The following is a 16,806-nucleotide window of genomic DNA, read 5'->3' as shown; positions in this document are numbered from 1 at the left end:
TTTACTTCTGTTCATTGTAATCTCTTGTTCCTATTTGAAAGTTTACTGTATATTAATTTCAGGAACCACTTAATTCTAATGTCCATATTGGGCAGCTTCCGGATGTTCCTCGATGCCAGAATACCTATGGTTTCACAAGGATTGCCGAAGTGGCCGGGAAGAAAATGCAGAAGATCCGAAGAAATTGGTCCTTGACCAAAAATGATATAAGCAAAAGTCTGAAGAAAATGAAGAGACGATCTGCTGGTTAGTTCAAAAGTGTTGTATATTTTAAATTAATATTTCGAAACATTTTGCACAGAAACAGATTAACAAACTGAAGGGTACAGAAAATGACACAGGGCGAATCTTGACAATGATTTGTTTCCAACTATCACATGTTAGACGTTTAAGGCGGGCGGAGCAAGTCAGCCGTATGGGAAGTTGTAATGAACATTAATTGTACCGTAAAATGTAATGAACATTTTATAAATCCTCAATAATAATTACATTGGTTAAACGACTATCAATGTAATTCGTGATTGTATATAGTTTCGTACTTTGTGTTGTTATTGTTTGAATAGTGTTCTGAATGTATACTTTGTAAAAATAGCTATTTGGGAAACTTGTATTCTGAGAACCAAGTAGCATAATATTTGGAGGATTTGATGAATGAAATGTAAATGTTTCCGATAATGAGAGCTAAATGAATTCCGATAGCTCCCTCTTGGGTATATGGTTAGCGTACGCGTCTTTTCACGCAGGATATACGGGTTCGATTCCCGGTGGAAGCTCAATTGGTTCGGATCTAACGTTAACCTGTAGATCCATGTCTCATATAGGCTTGGTGCTGAAAGAGATATTCAATCCAGCGAACTTTCCAAAAAAGTTCTGAAATGAAATTACTCCCCTCGTGCCCATATACTATATTTCTGAATACAAAACAAGGTTTTTAGCCGCAGTTTCGTGCTTAAAAATATGGGATCACCTTGCATTAGCGATATATGATGCAGAGTTTCTCTTTACTGAACAGAGCCACGTGCTTCCATTAAGTTCTAACTTTTCTCTCTTCCTTGCCTACCACTTAGCCGTTCAATTTACTCTTCTAGTTATTATGAATATTACGGACGGCAAAGGAAACAAGCGTAATAACCAAGCTCGGGAATCGAACTTGGAATCCGTCCGGCACCCGTGCATTCACAGCTTCGCTAATGTCTACCTAATTGCATATAAAGCTTTCCGCACACAAATGCTGTTACAATGCAAATTGTGATGCGATTCAAACAAAACTGAGTTCTGTTTCAAACTCACCATAAACAACCACAATAAACCACAATATTAAGAGTTACATTGAAAATTGTCAGCAATGAGTTCACTGTAAAGAACATAATATACATCGTAATTAGCGGGCTATGCGCATAACGAGCACCGAGGAAAATATTGTAATTACACATATCGTCGCATGAGAACCAGAGAAACGTAACTGCATTTTCGTAGGTTTACAGGCCAGAGGATAAAAATATCATTTTCTTAGAAAGATGTGTTTTTAATAAGATGGTAATTGATCTACATTACAACAGATGATCGACAAGATTGATTGATTGATTTTTACGTCCCGTTCAGCAGCGAGGCTATATGAGACGTGGACCTACTGATTAAAGTAGAATCCGAACACATGAGCTCCCGCCGGGAATCGAACCCGGGTCTCCCGCGCCAAAGGCGAGATGATCGACAAGGAGAACAGATGGCGTTACGTTCCATTTTACACCAAGTGAGGCTTTCAAAATTATGTCCAAACATGAAGAAAACGAACACCGCATTTTTGGAATCACGTTCTTCTGGTTCTCATGCGACGATATGATATGATGTCTTGTATATTTTTTGTGTGTTTTTAAGCTTATTTCTACATACTTACCTAATGGCATAAAAAGGTTAAAAAAAAATATTCACTACTAAATAATTGACTACAGTTCTATGCATGTTGGACTGTCTCGCTGCCATCTTTTTCTTTCTTTTGCCGCATCTCAGACGAAGCACTGCCCATGAGTCTATAACCCAGGCCTAAAAAGTACTCTCGAAACCCTAGTTTCATACAAATTTTTATTCGGTCTGCAGATACTCTCATTGACTGGACCACTATCGTGACGTACAAGGAAAGTCTGAGATTCCAACGGATGAGGTTCAAACTTGAACAAAGAGTCTTTTAAGGCTATTGCACAAAATGAGTGTTCTAAAAATTGGTAGATCACTATATAGTGAGGAAGATAAGGAAGGTAGTATCTGACTTTATTTTTAGTATGGTTTTATGGTCAGTTCTGAAAGCATATCCAACATGTGTTGTAGATGCATTTTTTGTAATTCTTTGTTTAAAAAGGAGGGAAAAGTCATCTTGGATTTAGAATATGATATTATAATATGTATATAACAACCATCATTGGGGGGGGGGGGGGAATCTTCAACGTACAACACTTTTGCCTTAAGGCTAAAAGAGGAGGAGGATTGATGGAAGTGAATGGATATGAAAATGTGTGAGAAAACTAGAGACACGTGAGAAAACCTATTGAGATGTTCACCACAAACACAGTCACTGAGCCACCGTGGCCCTTTCCATCATAAATGTTTATATAAAAACACTAGGTAGTCTAAGCATAATAGGAGAATAGTTAAATATCGATTTTAGGAGTGTAAATATGTAGCTAGTCTGAGGAGTAACTTAATAGCATGATTATTATCTAATTGACATGGAAAGCCGGAGACCCAATATGAATCTTCGATCCGATTGCATCTTTTTTATTTCTTGAATTTTATTGGATTCACATAACTTTGAGGAAGGTACGGAGCAAATACATTTGGTTTCGTAAAGGCTTTAAGTTCAGGGCTCATAGCGAGTCAATTTTTTTTTTATACTAAAAGTTACTTTTTTTTAAGTTGGTCACTAAAAGTTACTTTTTTTTTTTTCAAATTTGTCACTAAAAGTTACTTTTTTGGGGAGGTAAAGTGACTTTGTGATTTATGTTTGCATTGGCAGTTTTCTAAGAAAAATATTATAAAAATAAATGCAAAAAGGCAGAAACTTGTTACTCATTACTCTTCTGAAAGCTTCAGTACTTGCCGCCACATGTGAAACAGTCGGCTTTCTCACTTCAGCTTTTATTCTTTCTAAAGCACAGTGGATGGTTGGTGGATGCTTAAGCTCTCAAGGTGGGGTTGAAATCCCTTCTGTGTCTATCCTTTCTTCTATCATGATAGTGTTTTAGTTTTCTCTCGTAATAGTTAACGTTCCGCTCAACGTTGTGTGAGATTATGTGGTTCATCACGTTCGTTTTGTGTGTTATGCTTCTTGTATGGTCTTTTTAAGAGTAGGTAACGAATTTGAATATTTCATGGCTTTGAGAACTCTCAATGCTAAGTTACATATAATGTCTGGGATGAAGAAATTCGGAAATAGGCCAGAACTAGTTCCACTTACTCAGAAGCTTCTTACATCTGCTAAGTCTGCTTACCGTAACTACAAAGCATACTTAGGAAACCTAAGAAAGGAGGAAGCTCAAAAAGAAGTAAAGAAGAAAAGATGAAAGAAAACAACAAAGAGAGAGGTGATGGAGAAATTGACCAAGGGAAAAAGAGGCATGATAGATTTTGGTCACTTTCGTGTGCTTTTGGTCACTTTTTGGTCACTTTTCAACTATTTACAAGAGACCAGACCACTATGAGCCCTGTAAGTTTATCGTAAGGCATAGTTCTGCATAGAATATTTAGTAACACATTTCTTTTCTTCCAGATAATTCAGTGTGTTCGTCTCCTTCGCCCCAACCAGACAAAGAGAAGTCCCCGGGAGAACTCAGCAGGAAAAAGTACTGGTCTTTCCGAAAGTTCGGCAGAAAATCCCTGGAGGAGCCTGGCACCGGAAACAACAAAAAGAGGCAAACCTCCATCTTCTACATCACATCGTCCGCGGACGTTGATGGCCCTCCAGAACCACGCATACTAAATAGGTGTGTATTGAATGATGTTCAGAACACACGGATATTTGCATTTAATGTCAGTAGGTATGAAAGAAATGCTAAAGTTACACAGAAAGTTATTACTCTTCTTTAGTATAGTTTAAGCTCAAATCGTGTTATATAGTTGGCTAATCAATCATACACTAACATACGGTCTCCCAGTCGAAATAAATTACTTGAGTGTGTCTATGGATCCTGTATTACATACAGTAATAGAAAACTTGACAGATGAACATCTAAAATATCAAAACACTGTTAGATATTCCTATTTTGCACCGCGCTACTTCTTAAATTGAAGGAATTATTCCAGGCTTATTACATCTTACACAGAAAAAACCCCGAGGTTTAGCATGGAAAAAGGAAATCTTGACAGACTAGGATAACATGATTAATGATTTCATTAAAAAAAAAAAAAAAAAAAAAAAAAAAAAAAAAAAAAAAAAAAAAAAAATTCGAAGCGAATATTTAACCTACTAAAACAAATTGTGATTCTGTACAAAATTTAATAACAAATTGTCATAATATTCTCCAATTTGATCATAATTATATACTGGAAACAGTAGCTTTCCGAGGCGGCATCTTAAATGGCTGCTGCATTTTTGTACCCCTAAGAGTTACGTGGTGAAGATAATTTTTTACACAAATTGCCCATAAAATGTTAATATTATTAAAATATGTAAATAGAACATAAAAAAGTAATTATTGACTTAAAGTAGTACACTATTTAGTAATTTGCACAACTTGAGTTTAAAGTGAGTGTACATTAAACAATCTATAGAGAAGTGTCTATTACTGTATTTAATACCGGAATCTATACACACTCTCAATTGATTACCACTTAAGTACCATAACTTATTATGTGACTAGCCATCTACATAGCACAATTTAAACCATCCTGAAGAACAACAACTGATAAATTTGGTTGAAATGTAGATGATTTTTTGAGGAATTTTTGATCTTCACTGGAATAGAGTATTGTAATAATAATTGTTCCTTACGTTCAGTTAGCAATTACTGAAATTTTCTTGACTAAGTTGTTTTCTGGGTATCTATGTGAAATGTTTAAATAATAATTTTGAATTGTTAGGAAACATTTTTCATTTGGCTAATTATCTATTTTTCAGGCATGCTAGCGAAGGCAACGTAATTGCAGGGTATCTTACTCCTGGTAGCATGGACTCGTTATCTTCCAGTCAGTCAGCGAGTAGTGGCCGAACACTCACTGGTAGCGATAGCTTTAAGGACAGCAGTTCAAAACGGTTGTCCGCTCTGGGAAGGAAACCTTCTTCATCGCGAATAAATGTCGTTCGACCAAAGACTCCTCCTCCGCCTCCTCCAACAGGTAATTTCCACTTCAGAAATGTTTATGATCAGTGATATGAAACACTAAACATTCTTGGTACTGTTTTAGTGTGAGCTGTAAAAGATCAGTTTGCTTCTTGTGTGCTCTAATAGCTGAGTTTAAATTTTAATCAGTTTACCCAATAGAAATTTATTCTATCCTACGTAATGAGGAATATTTGAACAGTGTATTTGAGAACTTCAAAACTACAGGAAAACTATAAAAGCAATTATCAAAACTCGAACAAATTACAGAAGAAGAAATTATAACTATTCTATCAGGCCTGTTTCCATATTGACAAACTAAACACAACAACACATGAACAAGACTATGTGATATATATAAAACAATCAATCACGTAACAGTTTCAACACAATAATTGTCTTTATCAGACTTCCACTCCTCCTGCCTTCTTGGAGTTCGTCACCTCTTATGTATATCTCCGGAGATCCTCTTAATTAGGCTCCGCCCCTTCATTTAAAAGCAACGCTTGTGTTTTCCTTAAATTATTTTTGTTTATGCTCCCATATTCGTTTGTTTTCTCTTTCTCCTCCCCTCATCCCGTGGTTTATCTCTTTCTGATGGTTATATTGTCCCTTTTCAATCTTAACATCATTCTTGTGCTTTATCCTTTCTTTTTTCTTTTTGTTTTCTCGTATGTAAATATTGTTGCACCTTGCGCACCCACTTTATATATTACCCTCCGTTTCATCGTTGTCCATAATTGCTTTCCTCTTCTGACTACTTCAGTTATTTTGCTTCCTCCTTTCTTGTATGTCCTAATTCCTGCTTTCCGTTGTATCCTCTTTATCTCGTTTCTTTGCCTAGGTTCTCTATACCAAACAATCTTTTGCTCTATCTTCTTCCTCTACTTTCTTCTCTCTTGCTACGTTTCTTCTTATTTTTCTCTCTTCATTGTATCCATTTCGCTTTAGTTGTGTCCAAAACTTCTGTAAATCTCTTAAATCTCTTTAAATTAAAGAAGTCGGTAGAGGGATTCATTACATCCTGGTACCACAAAGTATGTGCAGCGGGAGTGTATTGTCACAAAAGAAGTGATGTGGATGAGGGTACGAAGAATAATTTCTTAAAAAGTATGGAGAAAAGAATAGAGAACCTAAACATTGATGAAGAGCAGAGGAAACGAGATTTATATACCCACCCTCTATACCAATATATGTAGTGTAGCTTTCCTTACTTTCAATATATTTTTTGTACATATTATTTTTCGTTTGTATCTTTACTTCTTGACAATCTCGTACAATTATTAAGGATTAGTTTTAATTATTTATATGCTCAATACAGTTACACAATGAATGAATGAATGAATAAATACCGAGCGACTGCACTTGGTTCTCGTTCTTGCACTTATACGCTTTCATTGTTCAGTTATATATTTCCTTCTTTTTGTTCTATATTATTATTATTATTATTATTATTATTATTATTATTATTATTATTATTATTATTATTATTATTATTATTATTATTATTATTATTATTATTATTATTATTATTAATAATAATAATAATTTTAGTCTGTCAATCTTAGTAAAGTACGATGGCTATCCAGAAAGTACCAGACATTTTGGCCTATTGCGGCAGTGTAGAGTCGCCATCTTGGTGTCGGAAAGTTGCCACACTCAGTACGCATTCAACTGTGGCAACGTACAGGGCCGGCGCGAGGGGGGGTCGAGCCGTGCCACTGCCCAGGGCGGCAAGTCTAATGGGCGGCAAAATTTGAAAAAGAAAAGAATACTATCAAAATATAATGCTTCGTAATAGGCCCACAAATGGAAACATAAAACTGTATTTACCTGAGAATGTAATTGAACTTACTTCACTCACATTCAGGAAATTACTTACTCAGGAAATTCACAGCATTCCCCTTCATTTTCAGTTATCGAACTACCAGCCACAGGTATCTCGTTCAATATTTCCCTTGCTGCGGCGAAGATTTTCAGCTAGGGTGGATAAGATTTTCAAGGTGTCTTTTATATTTTTTTCTATTCAGCAATGTTCTAACGCTCCACTCCAAATATGCAAAAGGTACACTTCCACTTGAGACAGGGCGTTTAGCCTACAGTATCTAGAGACATTTAGGTTCTAGCAGCGAGTTTTTAATTAATTTACAAATTGGTTGAAAACTTGTTGGTTTCGTACCGGTAACAGACACCGCTGGCCTAGGACCGACAGAAGTACTAATAATTAACATCTAAAGGAAATGAACATTCCTATCGAAGACATGAGGGGCCAAGGATATGACAATGGTTCCAATATGAAAGGCAAACATTCAGGTATTCAGAAAAGCATTTTAGAAATATATTCACGAGCCTTCTATGTTCCTTGCAGTAGTCATTAATTAAACCTTGTCGATAACGATGCAGCCACAGCACCTCAGTACGCCGTTTGTTTTTGTATAAGTTCAACGTTGGGCCATACTAAAGGAACATATTAGCAGTCTCATTTTAAAAGCATTAAGCACTACAAGATGGGAAAGCCGAATTGATGCTCTGACTCCACTTAGATATCAAATAGGGGAGGTTTATGATGCCTTACTTCAAATAAGTAACGACAATAGTTCAGATAGAATGGTCACTCACGATGCTCTGTGTATAGCAAACCGGCTGCGTGGCTACTTTCCTTCGCTCACTCGTTATCTGGTATGACTTTTTACTCCACATAAACATAGTAAGCAAAAGTCTCCAAAGCATTGATTGTCATGTGCTGGATACAGTCGGGTTTCTTGAAAATGTATTTGAGTACTTTGAGAGGAGAAGAAATGATGCAAAGTTTCAATCTTACTTAGTTGATGCGATAAAGTTGGCATCAGCATTAGATATGGATGATCCACAGATAGGTAATACAGTGCATGCTCGAAGTCGAAAGAATAAGAGACAGTTTCAGTGCGAGGCAGAGGATAAATTTATTGAAGATCCACAAATAAGATACAAGATCGATTTTTATTACAAAGTTCTAGACGTGATTGTGTTAGCTTTAAGAGAATGGTTTGAGCAACTTAAACATCACAGCGAGTATTTCGATTTTCTTTACGATATAAATAATCTTAAAGATATACCACCTGAACGTTTGTCTGAAAAGTGACTAAACTTGCCAGCATTTTAACACACCTAATCGAAAGATATTAACCTCAATGATTTGAAAGACGAACTGAAAGTGCCGCTATAATTAAGCCCGAAAGGTCACCAAAAGGGACTTAAAAATTAATTAAGGGACATGAGTTTGCTCCCATGACTTAGGATTCTGTTAACCTTACCGGTAACAGTGGCAAGTGGAGAAAGAAGTTTCTCGAAACTTAAGTTTATTAAAAACTACTTACGTTCTTGCACGTCTGAAACACGCTTGTGCAGTCTAGCGAAATCAGTAGAATACGAATTGGCTGAAACATTGGACTACGCGTATGTGATAATGGAATTTGCTCGTATCAAAGCAAGAAGTTTCTTTCAATTAAAGTATAATCACTTAGTTTTGCCGTAATATCTGATTCACTCTATTATCTTTATGCTCCATACTCTATTGGAAACACCTTTCGATATAAAAATAAGCTTAAAAATTAAAATTCTTAGCCGTGACTAAAGCATTTTTATTTTATTTTCTGTATGCGCTGCTGTACATCACAGGTACACAGCAAAATCGAGCATACTAAATATTGTGTCATATATGGAGTATGTAAGCAAAATTTTAAAAAATCTTTGAGTTTTACGTCCCACGATTATGCCGACCTAGGTTAAAGCAGACAGTGATGATGAGAAATTATGAAAATGGTGGAATGAAGAAAGTGGTAGGAAACGGGAGAACCCCGAGGACCCACGCACACGGTGTTTGTCTATCACAAAATTCACTTGGCGCGAGCTGAGATCGAACCACGGACCACATGCACCACAGCTGAACACTGTTGCACTGAGCCATCGTGGGCCCTCAAATATTACGTAAGCATTCGAGAGAAGTAGTTCAAGTTTTTGTTTACTTTTCCATTTCATACATGCTTTTAAACGGGGCATCTTTTTCATGACATTTGAACATCTGTCAAAATAAGGTTTGCAGATTAAAGGGGCGGCATGTGATAGTACCGCCCAGGGCGGCAAAACTGCTAGCGCCGGCCCTGGCAACGTAAGGACTGTGACGATCTTATTGTACTTTCTCTGACGTGTTACAGTGTGCACTGCAATAGAAAATCCTGCCTCTTGTGATGTGCGCTCTGTAATTAGATTTGTTGAAGAAAAAAAAAATTGAAATCCATCGCCAACTGTATGAAGTGTAGGGACATGGAATACGTATACGTTTTTTCAGAACTCACGTCCACACACACCCAAGAATACCCGAGAGCTCTTGGATGATTTTGGATGGGAAGTGTTCGACCACTCACCATACAGCCCGAATTTGGCGCTGAGCGACTACCACGTCTTTCCAAGGATGAAAAGATGGCTCGCTACACAACTGTTTGATACTGACGCCGAACTGCATGCCGGTGTAAGCCAGTGGTTGAAATCGCAGGCAGCAGATTTCTACCGCGATGTATTGAAAAACTTGTGCCACGGTATGATAAATGGCTTAATTTGCATGGCGATTTTTTGTAAACTTAAGAGTGTGCTTTTTAGATGTATATAATACAATTTTAATTTGTTCATTCTGTTACTTTTTTTTTTTTTTTTAATTTCAAAACGTCTGTTACTTTGTGGACAGCCGTCGTAACATAGAATCTATAATAGATATAAAAGATGAGCCCCTGAGAGTTGACTTTTTCTAGTACAACAAAATATTTACTTTAACGAAGTATAAATATTTCGGAAGTATACAAAATTTCGTTATTTTCGTATTTTAATGTAGTTTTACTAGGTTAATAAAATCTAGGTTCTGAGGAGAATTTGCTCATTCACCTAAACAGATAAAATAAGACTTTTTTTTTTTCTTTCTTCTGTTGGAACTATGTGGTTATCTATATTTTGTGTTGTAGAACTGCTAAAGAACAAAGCAAATGAAAGGAGCTCTACTACCTCGTGGTACGCTGATATAAGTTTATTCGATCTTCCTGCACCTTCGAGCCCCCAAAGCCCCGACGCGGAAACATCAGGCAACACGGGTAAGATTATGTTCAACTAATTTTAACTAACTTAGAATGTTCAATTTGTCTGTTCAAAATATCTAACACTAAATTTCAAGTCTTTGAGGAGCTCTTCTAGTGTGGTGAGGAAAGTACATAGAAGAATAAGCGCAATTATAAGCATAAACATACCGTACATGATTACAGTAAATTGCGTATGTGAGAAGCGCAGTGATTAGTGCAAAGGCACGATAAGCAGACATCCTGGTTTGATGTTTGATGCAAGCATGCATTTCATTCTTCGTATTCCATTGTATTTAATTTTTCATTCATACGTTCGAAATATTAGACGTGTTTGACTTGTGTAAATAGTGGCTGCGCAAACATAACTATATGAATTTAAGGTTTAGAATCACTGACTTCTTTGGTGTGCGCTGGGAATCCTTATCAGGTAGTTTCTTTCCGGTATGATTTCGACAACCAATTCTGTTGCCATTGACTGCCAGACACTAATTAAAGAATATGGTGTTCATGAAGATTATTACATGTTATTTACACTGGTGCAAATCCCAGGGGATGAGGGGGACATGTCCCCTCCAGTCTTGAAACTGGGGGGACTGTCCCCCCAATAATCTGATTTGAAATGTCTTTTTTGTGTGTGGGGGGGGAGGGGAATGTGATGATTTGTGTCCGATTGCCACAAAGGAAAGTGAGATGAAATTGATGTCCCTCCAGAATAAGCCTTAAATCTGCCCGCCTCCCAATGTTGAAGACAACTCTGCTTCCTGGTCCTCCACAGGATTGTTTTTGTTTCTCAACTTCACAAATATTTTAAGCATCGCTTTAAAAAAAGTCTTACTTGTCCCTTCCCAATGTTGAAGACAGATGTGCGCCGCTGGTTATTTAACTTAGTTCTCTACAAAGGAAACAGTTACTTGTTTTCATTTATTGGTGATCACCGTTACATCCTAATTCAGAATTTGGAGGTAATGATTATACATAAAGAAAGTGGAGTGAAATATTCCAGATGTCTGGCAGTTTATGGCAGCACGATTAGTTGCCGAAATCATACTAGATAGGCAATCATCTAATTAAGGTTCCAAGGACATATGAGTAAAGGTTAGTTGTTTAGTGAATCTTTTTTCTTTCCTTTTTCCTTTTTTTTTTTATCAAAAAAAGATTTAATCATTGTTGAAGCGTATGAATTTAATTTTAATTTCAGTGATTTCTTAAAATATTTGTAAAGATCAGTCTATGTTCTTTTATCTGTTTTATTTCTCCATAACTTCCGTTTATTTTTGATTGGCATCTGCGTGTTGTCCCTGGTTTCGTTCCCGGTAGCCGTGCTTCCTCGAACACAAGCCCGGGTAGTGGTCCGACCCGCATTTTGAACACTACATTCCGTTTCATATAGCCTTGTTTCCTGAAAGGGTCATTAAAAATTTGTCAATCAGTAGTTGCAGTTAGTTTAGCGCGGCGTAACCACGAAACGTTGAATTAGTATGTAGTTTCATTTTAAATTATCTGGTTTTTATTTATTTTAGATGTAACTCGCTCACTCTATGGCCTATGGGATCTGGAGGTTCAGCGCTGCGTTCACAAAAGCTCTCCATTGACTTCTATCGTAGCCAACTGGACCCAGTTTGTACTTTGTATTCCTATTTCTGCTAGATCCGTCTTAATATTGTCCTCCTATTTATCCTCCTAGATCTTTTTAATGGTAGTTTTTCATTGGAATTCCAGTAAAAAAATTTGAAAGTGCTTCTGCTTTCTTCCATTCTAGCTACACGTTCTGCTCAGCTGATCTTTCTAGACTGGATGACTCTAACAAGGTTTGGTAAACGGTATAAATTATGTAGTTCCTAGTTATGAAGTTTCCACCATTCCTCATTTTCGTTTTTCTTGGGTCCCAATATTCGTCTTTGGATTTTATTTTCAAATATTTTGTCTGCGTTCTTCCCTCAGTGCAAGCGACCATATTTCCCAACCATATACAGTACAACAGGCTTGATTATCGTTTTATATCGGGTATTCTAAAAATGGCGCCCACTGACCACAGAGCATTATTCTACAAGTCAAAATAAAGATTTATTGATTTTATTTTATTTTATTTTATTTTATTTATTTATTTATTTTATTTATTTATTTATTACTTATTTATTTGTATACCTTTCGAGTCATCGTCTGGAGACACAAATTGCACTATGTGGCAACGTCGCAAATAAAGAACCATAGATTAGATGTATCAATCTATCAAATAGTTATATCGATTCTTTCCAGATGGCAACTAAAGTTAATATTAATTGATACTAGCATCATTTATTAGTGTAGCAATCTATTCAACTGCTTTGTTGTATTCATAGAGTAATGCTAATGGCTCCAAGTTCCCCATAGCGGCTGCAGGAGGCCCCGGAGGGCATTCCATCATATAACATTTTCGATTTATTTTGACCTGTAGAAGAGTGCTCTGTAGTCCATGGGCACCATTTTTAGAACACCCGATATATATTTTTTAAGCTTTAAATTCGACAGAATTCGCGACGATAAAACATTTTGAACCGCAAAATAACACTAAATCCCTGCTTTCAGTCGACGTTTTATTTCTTCGTGGATATGATTTGGGTCTGTTAATATTGATCCTTGATGTTTGAAAGTATCCACTTTGTATTTTAAATGTAACACTGTGTTATTTCATTTCAGCTCTTGAATTCATAGATTTGAGAGATTTGGTTGATAGTAATGTATTTATTATATTTCAGATAAGAGCTCAACTGCTGACAGTGAAACTACATCTATTAGACAGAATTACTTCCATAGACAAATGATGGATGAACCTTTCTATCAATTCTATACTGCTGCTATTGTGGAGGTAAGATTTACTCTATGTATACACGATATGAGAATTTTTGTGGCACTTTTGTTTTCACTACAGCGAAATTAAACTACCGCTAATTTTTGAGTTTTTTTTTTTTTTTTTTTTCAAAACAAATAAAAATATTCGAAAAGCAGAAACGTAGTGAACTAGACAATACGATTTTACATGTGATACCATTATCACAACTCATCTATCTGCTTTCGATTTTCCATTGTAGATAGATTTAGTATTTTTTTGCGGGTTCTGTAAATAGCAGTATACCAAAAGCAGATCGGTGAATTGTGGTAAAGATATCACATGAAAAACCGTATTGTCTAATTCACTACGTTTCTGCTTTTCGAATATTTTTATTTGTTTTGAAGATATTACAGAAAAACACTAAAATTAGCGGTAGTTTAATTTCGCTGTAGTGAAGACCCTTAAATATTTAAGTTTTAGGTTTATGTATTATCAGACAGTAGTTTCCTTTTGAAATTGCTATCGTAAAATATACAGTGAAGATTATGAATAATGTCCATGTAGGAAGTGTAACAGTGTACACAATTGTGTACTTTTCTGCTTACGTTTCTGGTGTTCTGCGGAAGTTTTCGATACTCACGAATGCTCTCTTTAGCCAGATGTTTACACATATGAGAGAGAGAGAGAACAGTGTCTTTTTGAGGGATCTTTCTAGCATAAATATATGAATACATATAATAATAAACATATTTTTGTGAAAGAGTAGCACTTCATTTTGCGTCTTGTTTTTCCCTGCCAAATGAGCTAATGTTGTTAGTAACCAAAAAATGTGGAGAGTTCGTAAGTTCTACCTGCGTGTTACAAGTAATTTAAGTATAATCAGCAACATGGTTGAAGCACGAGGGTTTATGTAAATGGCTGAAATTAGTGAATATACATGGAAAACAACAAAGTATTGATCAAACTTAAGAAACATCTTCCGTTCAGAAAATAAATTAATTTACAGATTTAAAAAAAAAAAAAAAAAAAAATACTTTGCATGCATGCGTATTATTGTCAAATTTAAAACTGTGATTGTAATCTCTCGTGGTTAAGCTTTTATATTGAAAGAGACTGTGGCCAGTACAAGTGAATGATGGAAGAACGGGCGAATCTGGAGGAAACTCATCTGTAATTTTTCTATCACAAAGTTTAGCTCACATAATCCTTATTCGAAGATGCAAACCTACGCTCTTGAAATATTAACTCTGTGAAAATCTCGGGTGGAATTCAAGTGTCCGGGTCGTTCGTCTTGGTGAAGACTTCACTTGTATTTGATACTTGGATTCTGTGGACCTTCTAAACCGATATTATGAAACTTGGACAGTTTTAAAAATAGACAATAGAAGGTGTAAGGCATAACACATTGTATTTCACGTGGATTAATGTTTAGACTCTGTATATCCTGGTGAATGAATTAAGTCCGAAAGAATCAGTCAAACACCTGGGTATGTTGAATTGTATAACCTTTAGATGAATAAGGTTAAGGTACGCATTTCAAGGCACTATTTTCTGATAAGTCAGTTCGTTCACCTGATGTGATGTGTTGTGACGTGACGTTTGAGAAAATGCTGCTGTATTTCGTTAACTATATTCCTGTCAGCAGTGTCGAGCATATTACTACTGTGGGATTATTTCTTAAACTGCAGTTCACTCTGTATTTATTTCCTTTTTCTGATTGGGAAGATAAAACATATCTTCATCAATTAATGTCTAAATTAATAGCTAATATTAGGTTGTCTGGTTTTGAAATGGGGTAACTTAACTATAAAAGACTGTAAACTGAATATAAGGCGGCTATCATCATGAATGATTTTTCATTTAAGAGTACTACTGTTTTTTTCTGTGATACTTTTGTCTATCGCTTACCCTCGTAGAGACTGACTAACATAGACAACCGACATTTAAACCTAGATATCTCTTAAGAGTTTAAACTAAATTTTATTTTACCTTGATATTAAAAAGTATAATAATAAAATAATATATTTAATCTACTATACATTTGTGAGGTTTTGCTTTGGAAAATGAAGTGTATACGACATTGAATAGTAAAAATATTACAATAAAATTTTCTATAAACAAAACTGATATTCTGTATAGAAGACGCAATAATCTTTCAATAGTTCAAGTTTCTAAAATATAAATCTACTGAATCAAAATAACAGAATATTAATTATTGTCCGTAACTAATTATTGTGTGATCGAGAATAAATATAATAATTAAACTAAATTATTACAAAATATAAAAAGTGTCAATTTTACTTTCAACTTCTGGGAGATGGAATTATAAAATGTTCACCATGAAGTAAATTAGTTTTCTTCTTGGAAATACTAGATTTGTAATACCAGTATGGCGTTTCTCTAACAGGTTCTTGACGAATGGATTTTTTCCAGTGGGAGTAAATCACGTACGTTTCCTTGCAGCACTCTCAGGTTACTTGTTAAGACGCAGTTGCTCTTTTAGTTGAATATTTTGTTCCTTACGCTCTGCATGTTGAACATCTTATTTTGTTGCTTAGTTGTTTACATGTATTCCTGCTAGTTTCTGTTGCTTTTAATGCGATTGTTTGTGTAGTGTTACTTGTTTTGCTAGAGATGGAAAATACTAAAGAGTATAACTCCGTTTAAGTTATTAAATTGTGAACTGCAATCAAATAAGTACGAAGTGTGACTATTTAATTCCTGGAATCTGTTGCGTACTTATCTATACATTAACAGCTGTGGTTGTCTTGTGAAGCAGTCTATTTTGCTGAACGCCTGTGCAATTTCCTGAAACTCATTTTCAGAAATTCTGCGCAATATGTTTGGTGCGGCACGCTGATTGCCCAGAATTTAATGAAATCTATCATCTTTTCTAAATAGTAGAAGTTGCATGGGTCTGGGTGAGGTTCAAATGTAGGAATGGATATCTGGGATTCCAGATTCCTGTCACTTTTGCAAATAGAATGTGCGTCACCGTTAGAGAAAGAAGCTCGATGTGATTTACCGATTAATTTGTCTTATAATTGGACAGTATTTTAAGGGAACTAAAATTGGAAGTTCAAGAGTAAGTCATAATTTTGGGCTATATCTAATTAGCTTTACTGTGTATTGTCTTTGTCAGTATCCTAATAAAAAGTTCGGCAAGAATTTCCTACCGACATTTCGTTCACTGAACGTTTCAATTGAATGAAATGCCTATAGGAAACTCTTACCAAAAGTTCGATGAGAATATACTTCAATATCAGTTTCGTCGTAATATATGCCGTGATTGCCGTACAGCATTGATTTTTAGGTTTATGAAAAGTTCGTTTTTCTTTCTCCTTTCGAAGTCGACGCGCGTGGGAGACCTGGATTCGATTCTCGGCGGGAGTTCATGTGGTTGGGATTTCACGTTAATCAGTAGGTCCGCGTCTCATATAGCCTCTCTGCTGAAAGGGGCGTTAAACTCAAAATCAACTCGAAGTCGACACGTGAAGATTATTCCTCACCCGTAACATTTTTCTCATTTCAATATGCTCTGTTGATTGGTTTCTCATCGTTGTTTTTCGTTTTTTGTTTTGTTTAA

At 35.7% G+C, this 16,806-nt stretch overlaps 1 protein-coding gene across 1 annotated transcript in view; it reads left to right on the top strand.

Moving 5' to 3' along the window:
* Exn (Ephexin) overlaps positions 1-16,806 on the top strand; it is a 115,321-nt gene that overhangs the window by 81,301 nt on the left and 17,214 nt on the right. Inside the window, exons 5-9 of the mRNA XM_081741262.1 lie at positions 63-246; positions 3,761-3,974; positions 5,108-5,325; positions 10,301-10,426; positions 13,147-13,256. Coding sequence (XP_081597388.1) covers positions 63-246; positions 3,761-3,974; positions 5,108-5,325; positions 10,301-10,426; positions 13,147-13,256 — 852 coding nt within the window. The remainder of the gene's footprint in view (positions 1-62; positions 247-3,760; positions 3,975-5,107; positions 5,326-10,300; positions 10,427-13,146; positions 13,257-16,806) is intronic.

Source organism: Thermobia domestica, chromosome 15 (genome assembly GCF_964235325.1).
Source record: "Thermobia domestica chromosome 15, izTheDome1.hap1.1, whole genome shotgun sequence".
NCBI classification, from domain to species: domain Eukaryota; kingdom Metazoa; phylum Arthropoda; class Insecta; order Zygentoma; family Lepismatidae; genus Thermobia; species Thermobia domestica.
This window is presented reverse-complemented; position numbering and strand designations above follow the sequence as displayed.